At 38.1% G+C, this 10,000-nt stretch overlaps 1 protein-coding gene across 1 annotated transcript in view; it reads left to right on the forward strand.

Annotated features, from left to right (window-relative positions):
- Nucleotides 1-8,361, forward strand: part of LOC115212108 (putative uncharacterized protein DDB_G0289263) — a 31,631-nt gene extending 23,270 nt beyond the window's left edge. The window contains exons 5-7 of the mRNA XM_029780949.1: nucleotides 106-154; nucleotides 2,925-2,979; nucleotides 8,162-8,361. Of these exons, the coding sequence (XP_029636809.1) occupies nucleotides 106-154; nucleotides 2,925-2,979; nucleotides 8,162-8,361 (304 nt within the window). The remainder of the gene's footprint in view (nucleotides 1-105; nucleotides 155-2,924; nucleotides 2,980-8,161) is intronic.
- The last annotated feature ends 1,639 nt before the right edge of the window (nucleotides 8,362-10,000 follow it).

Raw genomic sequence — 10,000 nt, forward strand, 5'->3', positions numbered from 1 at the left:
CATACATACATGCATACATATATATACATATATGGACTCCCTGCTCGAAAATATAAGGACACGGATATTGTGTTGTATAGCCAGTTGGAAACGATGTTTCCTGAGGCTAAATAACAGCAACAATCATCCCTTCCAAGACAGCCACATTATGTTGGCAAATAGCCTTTACTTTAAAAAACTGTTACTGAATATCTCTCTTTAAGAGATTTAGAATTACACACATACACACACATATTTATATTTCCGTCTACCACAGCCACGCATGGGGTTTGGTCGGCCCGAGGCTATAGCAGAAGACACTTGCCCAAGGTGCCACGCAGTGGGATTGAACACGGAACCATGTAGTTGGGAAGCACGCTTCTTACGTCACCCCTACGCCTGCGCCTATGTGTGTGTATGTGTGTGTGAGTTGGGAGGGATGCATTGGTCATAATGACCATAAAAATATGCTGTATAAAATTGTGAAATAAGAGGAAATAAAGTTTGAGGATGAACAAGTCTGCAAGTTCTACACAGTTATAATTATTCCTAATATATATATATATATTCGTTTATTTGTTCATATATATACACAAGCATGCGATTCTGCATACTGATGAAAAGGAGTTTCCTACACACTGCTATATGTACGCGCTTAGAGATAAGACGCACCTTATTGACATTTCTTCACAGACTTACCAAAAACCAGGTCACTCTCTTATATATATTCTATATTTTCCAAAATTTCAATTGCATCATAACATTGGCATTAACCTCCTTACTTGCTGTTAGGTTTTACACACTCCTGAATGGGAATTGCGCCTATTAATTGCGTGGATAAACTTAGGTGCTAGAAATTTTTCTACTGGATTTGCAAAATATGTGTGACTAATGCACACACACGCACACACACACACGCACGCGCGCACGAACGCACACACATGTATGTATCTCTTTTACTCTTTTACTTGTCTCAGTCATTTGACTGTGGCCATAGTCGAGCAAATCGACCCCAAATCGACTTATTCTTTGTAAGCCTAGTACTTATTCTATAGGTCGCTTTTGCCGAACCGCTAAGTTACGGGGGCGTAAACACACCAGCATCGGTTGTCAAGCGATGTTGGGGGGGGGGACAAACATAGACACTCAAACATACACACACACACACACATATATATATATACATACATATATACGACGGGCTTCTTTTCGTTTCCGTCTACCAAATCCACTCACAAGGCTTTAGTCGACCTGAGGCTATAGCAGAAGGCAGTAGCCCAAGGTGCCACGCAGTGGGACTGAACCCAGAACCAATCTACTTACCACACAGCCACTCCTACACCTATATATATATATATTAATGTTTATTTTTATGTTTAGTTATGATAAAGACAATTTTACATGAATCTGATGGGTTACTCTATAATTTTGTAGGGTACTAAATTTATCATTCTTATACAAGAACGTTGTAGATAGGGACTTCGAAGTTTCGGCCAAGGAAGCCATCGTCATATTCACACACACACACACACACACACACACACACACAAACTGGTATGTATACTCATATAGAGCAAAGATCCCCTCCGATTATGAATGACCACAAGAGTGCCCTTGGAAAGTTTCCCTCCGACGCACAAGTCCGGGCAAAGTCGTTTATGGAAGACCAGAAGTCGGTCAAGCACACCAGCCTCCACCCCCGCTCCACTCCACCGATGTTATCCAAGGGAAAGGCAAAAACCGATACAGCTAGGCACCAGTGACGTCGCAACTTGTTCAACGTGGTACAAAGTGTCTTTCTCAAGAATATAACACGCAGCCAGGTCCGAGTAGCTAACTCTCAACCTCACGATTGCGTACATACGTAGTGCGTGAGTAATTTAACATTAATGAACTGCAGTCTGGCTGAGTATGTAAGTGTAAAATTTAAGCAAGGACATACTCTTTATTCTGTATTGAGTACTTTCTCTTCCTTCATTAGAAACAACTTGTACACACATACATAGACGCACGCCCCCCCACATATATGTACATAAATGCATGCAATCGTGCATACACACACAAGTATAAAACTGTGTGTGGGTTTATGTTTATACGTATCATTTACATATGCTGTTTCTGCTTCCCGTAACGTCTCTTTACAACAGTTTTAATTGACAGTCATATTAAATTAGCATAAGACTATAAAAATAAATCATTTATTTGATATCATTAAATTATCCGAAGCATAGTGTTTGCTTTTTATCACTTTCTTTTCCAACTAACTAACTATTGCTTTTCGATTAATTTTCCTGTTGACGTGATCGATATTTTAAGGAACTCGAGTTTTCCGTTGTGTTTATATTTGTGAGGATTAAATTACATCATTTATTAGGCTTTCTAGAATACATAATACTATTTTTGTTGTCAAACATAATATTGAAAATTCGGAGTTGTTAGGGAGACGGTGAGACAGAAAGTGCATTTTTTTTTATTTGCCAACATATGTTGGTATTACTACTTGTGTTTTTGAAGGTGGCGAGCTGGCAGAAACGTTAGCACGCCGGGCGAAATTTTTTGTCTGCCGTTGCGTTCTGAGTTCAAATTCCGCCGAGGTCAACTTTGCTTTTCATACTTTCGGGGGTCGATTAAATAAGTTCCGGTTGCGCACTGGAGTCGATATAATCGACTTAATCCGTTTGTCTGTCCTTGTTTGTACCCTCTGTGTGTAGCCCCTTGTGGGCAGTAAAGAAATAGGTATTTCGTCTGCCGTCGACTTTGCTTTTCATCCTTTCGGGGTCAATATATTAAGTACCAATTACGCACTAGGGTCGATGTAATCGACTTAATCCGTTTGTCTGTCCTTGTTTGTCCCCTCTATGTTTAGCCCCTTGTGGTAAATAAAGAAATAAGAATCGTCAGCCTGTTTGAATAAATGTCTTACGGTATTTGTTCTGGATCTTAAGGTTGTGAGTTTAAAATCTGCCGAGGTCAAATTTGCGTTTTATACATTCGGAATAGGTAAAATAAAATACCAAGCCTCAAAATTGCTGGCCCTTTTCCTAAATGAAAAATCGTTGTTCTTGTTGGTTTTGTTGGTGTTGCTATGTAGTTTTGTGACACTAGCCTCGATCGAGCAATCTTATTTAATATATATACCCAACTTTCCTTTTTACACAATGTTTCCGTCATGCTGAAGACTTTAAGGCACATTCGGGTAAATAAAATGCATAATACCGTTGGGTGCAGTATCAACGTATTGCACTCTCTGACCTGTCCAGGCTACTTCTGTATGCTCCTGGTGGTGGTGTTGTTGAGAGCAGAGGCACTGTATGTAAATCATAATATTTTAATTTTCTGCGTGTGCTTTATGTCGAGGATTAATTGTTTTTTGTGTCCTCCCCTTTAACGGGTAAGAAGTGAGACTGAGGATTTTGTAGGTGTTACATTAAGTTTCTTATTGTGACACCAGAATAATTTAGCTGTTGTGCCTAGAAGATGATAGAAAAGCGTAAGCGTGCCGAGCAAGATACCTTGCGCTATCTGTGAGTGGATTTGGTAGACAGAAACTGAAAGAAGCCCGTCGTATATATGTATATGTTTGCGTGTGTATGTTTGTGTATATGTTTGTGTGTCTATGTTTGTCCCCCCAACATCGCTTGACACCCGATGCTGGTGTGTTTACGTCTACGTAATTTAGCGGTTCGGGGAAAAGAGACCGATAGAATAAGTACTAGGCTTACAAAAGAATAAGTCCCGGGGTCGATTTGCTCGGACTGAAGGCGGTGCTCCAGCATGGCCACACTCAAAATGACTGAAACAAGTAAAAGAGTAAAAGAGTAGGAGCAAAAATTCACCTGGGACTAAATAAGAAGGAAAGCAACACGGACAACAACAGCAGTAGCAGCAGTAGTAGCAGCAGCAGCAGCAGCAACCACAACAACAACACAAAGATGACGACGACAACAACAACAGCAACGTCCCAGCATCACTTGTGACATCTGATTGAAACTGCTAATATAGTAAACTGTAGAACGTTGCTCAAAGACATGTATGCCAAAATCTTTTTGTCGTTTCTGCCTGTCATTCGACCGAACTGAAGGCATCGTTAATGGTGCCAATCTCACCCAAACCATTATGTACTTAAGTTTAAATCACTACTCTCGTCTTTGCTTTCTATTTTCGTTTCTTTCTTTCTTTCTTTCGTTTCTTTCTTTCTTTCTTTCGTTCTTACTTTCTTTCTTTCTTTCTTTTTTTCTTTCTTTCTTTCTATCTTCCTCGTTCTCTTTCTCTCTCTCGTTACTACTGTTCTATCTTTGATAAATTTAGATAGCCAACCTCCTGCTCTTCCTCGTCCTCCTCCTCATCATCATCATCATCACCATTGCCGTTATCATCACTGCTACTGTCGCTATCACCACCACCATGAGAATCAATACCCCACATCACCACCGTCATCACTACCAACAGCATCCCCATCACCACCTCCACTACCATATCCCCTTCACCGCAAACATCATCATCATCATCACCGTCGTCATTGTCGTTGTTGTCGATATCATCATCATCATTATCATCATCATCAACCCCTCACCACCACCACTAACCACCAGCACTGTCACCATCTTCATCATTATCGTCACATTCATCACCATCACCATCATCAATAGCAGCAGCACCATCATCATCACCAGCAAGCACCACCACTGCCACCACCACCACCATCACCACAATCACCTTCACTACCACCACCATCATCATCGTCACATTCGTCATCATAATTCATGAGCACCATCACCATCACCACAATCTTCTTCACTTTCACCATCATCATCATCATTGTCACATTCGTCATCATCACCACCACCACCACCACCACCACCATCACCACAATCACCTTCACTTTCATCATCATCATCATCATCATCATCATCCCACCCCCCACCTACCCACCACCACCATAATCGTCATCTTCACCCTTAGCTTTTTGTCTTCTTCTTCTTTTACTGTCCCCCCATCCTAACCCTAACCCTAACCCTAACCCACGCTCCCCCCTAACCAATGCAGACATCTGAGTGTTTCAACACGTTATTGCTTAATCTCATTTCATAGAATCTTTAAAACAGAGATGGTTATTTGCCATTATTTTTCAAAATTGAAAGGAATTTCGTGTTGTTTAGAGCAATGCTATATTCTGTCTTCATTGTGACGTACTTTCGAGGTTTTATATGTGTTCTTGTTTATTCGTTTTGTTCTTTTTGTTAACATTAATGCAATTCTGTCTGACAATATTTAAACGCAGCAAGTAGCAAGCGAGGGGAAGAGGGGTAGGAGGAGAAGGAAGAGGAGGAGGAGGAGTAGGGGGAAAAGGGAATGGCAGAGGTAAGAGGAAAGGAGAGGAGAGGAGAGGAGGAATAAAGGGGAGTGGGGCAAGGGAAGATAAAGAAGAAAAAAAGACTTTGCTGATGATGATGCTGATCATCATAATGATGATGATGATGATGATAACGACGACGACGATGGTGATGATGAGGATGCTGCCAATGGTGGTGGAGTGACGATGATTACGATGATGATAAGGAGGAGGAGGAGAGGAAGAAGCAGAAGAAGAAGAAGAAGAAGATGATGATGATGATGATGAAGAAGAAGAAGATGATGATGATGATGATAATGAAGAAAAGAAAAAGAAGTAGTAGTAGTAGTAGCAGAATAATAATAATAATAATAATGATAATAATGATAATAATAATAATAGTAATAATAATAATAATAATAATAATAATAATAATAATAATAATAATAATAATAATAATAAGAATAAGAAGAAGAAGAAGAAGAAGACAATGCTGCTGCTGCTGATGATGACGAGGATGAAAAGAAGGAGCAAAGGAAACATCACTAGCACGACACCGACCGCTGCCGCCGCCGCCACCACTACCACCACCACCACCACTACCACCTCTACCATTAAAAACAGCAACAACAACCACAACAATACAACCCGTTTAAAACATAATACACCAAGCTCTTTCCGAAACCAAAAACAACCCTCCCACCCCAAAAAACACACACACACACACATAAAAAAAAAATTGCAAACTTTCAATTTAATACGACAGAAGGAGCCAAAAAAAAATTTAAAAAAAAACATACATGAAAGAATATTATTAAAAAAAATAGGAAAAAAAATACAGAACAGAAAAGAGGTATTCACAGAAAAAAAGAACAACAAACCCCTTTTAATTAACGGATGCATTCCCTCTTAAAAATGCCGTCTTTTTAATTAATTCTTGCTTTCCTTTTACGTTTTTTTTTCATTTGTCTTTTTGTTTTTGCTTCTTCGTTTCCCCACTTTCCTCTCTCTATCTACGCACACACAGACATTCATACACACATGCATACATGCATATATATAACATATATATATATATATATATATTATATATATAGATATATATATATATATATATATATACACAATTACTAAAGCGGGTAGTAATCGTATGTAATGGTTATATTTACACACAGACATCATACACACATGCATACATGCATATATATATATATATATATATATATATATATATATATATATATATATACTATAGAATATATGTATATATATATATATATATATATATATATATATCTATAATATTATATATATATATATACACACGCATTTACTAAAGCGGGTTGTAATCGTATTGTTAATGTTATATTATAATGTTTGTGGAGTTCGCATCGTAAATGTTGTTGTTGTTGTTGTTGTTGTTGTTGGTGGTGGTGGTATGGTGGTGGTGTGGTATTGCTATCGTTAGTGGTGGTGGGGCGTCTAGGTATTGGCTGCTTCAAAAGAATAATTGAGTAACTAAAAAAAATTATTTTTATCTGTTTGAAATAAAAAAAAATAAAAAAAAAAACAAAATGATTCTACCCCTTACCTTTTATCCACGACCAGCGCCACCTATAACACCAACACACTCCCGCAAACTCCCACAAACTCCTGCACGCTCCCCCAAAAATCGAACGTCAAGTACTCTCCATGCAGTAGTGTGTCTACGCATGCGTAATTATATGCGCAAGTGTATATATCGTGAGTGTATACGAGTATCTATACGTATTCACATGCGGGTGTGTAATTCTGCATACGTGTATGCAACTGTGTCACCTCCCGTCCCCGTTAGTTTGAGGATGATCGCTTGACGCAGCCCGTGGTAGTGGTTTTGAGTGTGTGTGTGTGTGTGGTGCGTGTGTGGTGGATCTCCGTCATTCCACGGTGAGGATTTAGCTGTTCAATAAATTGAATTATCTGCACCTGAGTTAACGTGTAAGAGGCTGAATATACCTGCAGATGCGTAGACCCTTAACGTAATTCTCAAGTTGATTCGTACCTTTGAGTTGAAGGCAATCTCTCTCTCAATCTGAGTGTGTATACGTATATACAGATGCACATATACTACATACAAATATATATATATATATAAATTAATAAATAAATAAAACATATGTCACTTAGCGGTTCGGCAAAAGAGACCGATAGAATAAGTACTGGGCTTACAAAGAATAAGTCCCGGGGTCGAGTTGCTCGGCTATAGGCGGTGCTCCAGCATGGCCGCAGGCAAATGGCTGAAACAAGTAAAAGAAAGAAAGAAAGAAAGAAAGAAAGAAATATATACATACATATATGTACGTACCTACCTCTACATGTATATATACATGCATATATGGGTACAGAACACCAAAAAGAAACGTCGAACACAATGAGAAACGAAAACACAAACACAAAACCAACGTTTTTCTTAAACAACGAAAAAATAGAGTACTGGACATACAAAACAAGGAAATTTCCCCTTCTTCAGTCGCCTTTGTTTCATCTACTCCACGTTTCGAAGGTCAAGGCGATACATGGACCTTATGAAAACAATCCTTCCATATATATATATATAAATAATATATAATAATATATATATAGTGTGTGGGTGTGTTGTGATAATATATATATATATATATATATATATATATATATATATATAGTGTGTGTGTGTGTGTATGTATATGCGTACGTATATACATATAGGGTGGAGTAGAGAGGACGGAAGTTTTTGAAATGGCTATCACTTGGCCCCAGAGGAAGGGACATATGTCCGACAGGTACCGTTCGGTCCGTGATGTCTTAACATTTGTTTTTTTCTATTTTCAGGTGAAGCCATTGCGCTGTGGACGATAGAGCATCACGTGTTTGCCTACGACAGTTACGTGAAGAATAACGAGTTTGTCACAGCTGTTCAGCGTGATTTTCGGCGCCACTTCAACATTCACCGAAATCAGGCTGTTCCCAGCCGTAACACAATGATGCGTTTGGGTGAATGCACTTCGTACACGTGGTACACAAATGAATAGGAGACCGGTGGGAGCGCCACGAATGGTATGGACCCCGGAAAATGTTGAACGCGTCAGACACATCAATGAAAACAGACACCACATGATGGATGTTGTTTTCCACACTTGATTTTGACGAATGCTAATTCAATACAAACACATTAATATCAATAAAATTTGTTTACAGCTAAAATTAATGATTTTGTGAATTGTTCACAAACGTCAGTCCTTTCTGTCCCACCCTGTAATAAATAAATACATACATATATACATACATATATATATATATATATATATAAATATATATATAGATATATAATATATATATTATAAATATATATATATATATATATATATATATATATATATATATATATATATATATATATATATAATATATAATATAATATATATAATATATATATATATATAGTTAATCCAAACAGAAAGCACAAAAAAAAAAAACAACAACGCGAGGACGTGGAACAAATATAGTATTATGGACGTTCAGGAAGAAGGAAAGAAGGAGGGTCTTAACGTTTCGAGCGGAGCTCTTCGTCGGAAACATAGGAGAAGGAAAGATCAGAGAAGAGAAGACAGAGAAAAAAAATCGCCAACGGTACACACGAGGTCACATTTGGAAATATATATAAATATAAAATGAGGGTGAGAAATTGGATATTTATTTAATAAACATCAATTTAACACCAGTGGTCTAAAGGTTCAGTAAATTGTATTATATACATATGAGAGGGATGACCACTATGTGAACAACCGTTATACTAGAAGTAGATCCATTATGGTCTTACCAAGAAAAATATTTAGCAAACACCAGCGTTTGCTAAATATTTTTTTTTGAGAACATTTCTTAGTGGTAAGACCATAGCGTGTCTACTTCTAGTATAAGTGTCATCCCTCTCATATGTGTGTGTGTATATATATATATATATATATATATATATATCTTTACTCTCTCTCTCTTTTAGTTGTTTCAGTCATTTGATGCGGCCATGCTGGAGCACCCCGTGACTTATTCTTTTGTAAGCCCAGTAGTTATTCTATCGGTCTCTTTTGCCGAACCGCTAGGTGACGGGGACATAAACACACCAGCATCGGTTGTCAAGCAATGCTAGCGGGGACAAACACAGACACACAAACTAACACACAACATATATATATATACATATATACGACAGGCTTCTTCCAGTTTCCGTCTACCAAATCCACTCACAAGGCTTTGGTCGGCCCGAGGCCTATAGTAGAAGACACTTGCCCAAGGCCACGCAGTGGGACTGAACCCGGAACCATGTGGTTAGTAAACAAGCTACTTACCACACAGCCACTCCTACTCCTATGTATAATATATATATATATATATATATATATATATATATAATTATATATTATATATATGTGTGTGTGTGTGTGTGTGTGTGTGTGTGTATGTGTTTGGTGAGAGAGAAAGAGAGATAGTCAACGGGTGCATGCATCGATATGATGCTTGCATATGTGTGTATCACTCAGTGTGTGTATGTGTATGGCATGTCTATATGCTGGAGTACCGCCAGTATTAGCTTTGCAATGGCCATTCTCTTGAATTTGACTTTTAGTGACGGAGGGAGTTTGATAATGCTGTCCTCTTTTGAATTTCTTACCGTGA

This window comes from Octopus sinensis, linkage group LG5, assembly GCF_006345805.1.
Source record: "Octopus sinensis linkage group LG5, ASM634580v1, whole genome shotgun sequence".
NCBI lineage: Eukaryota > Metazoa > Mollusca > Cephalopoda > Octopoda > Octopodidae > Octopus > Octopus sinensis.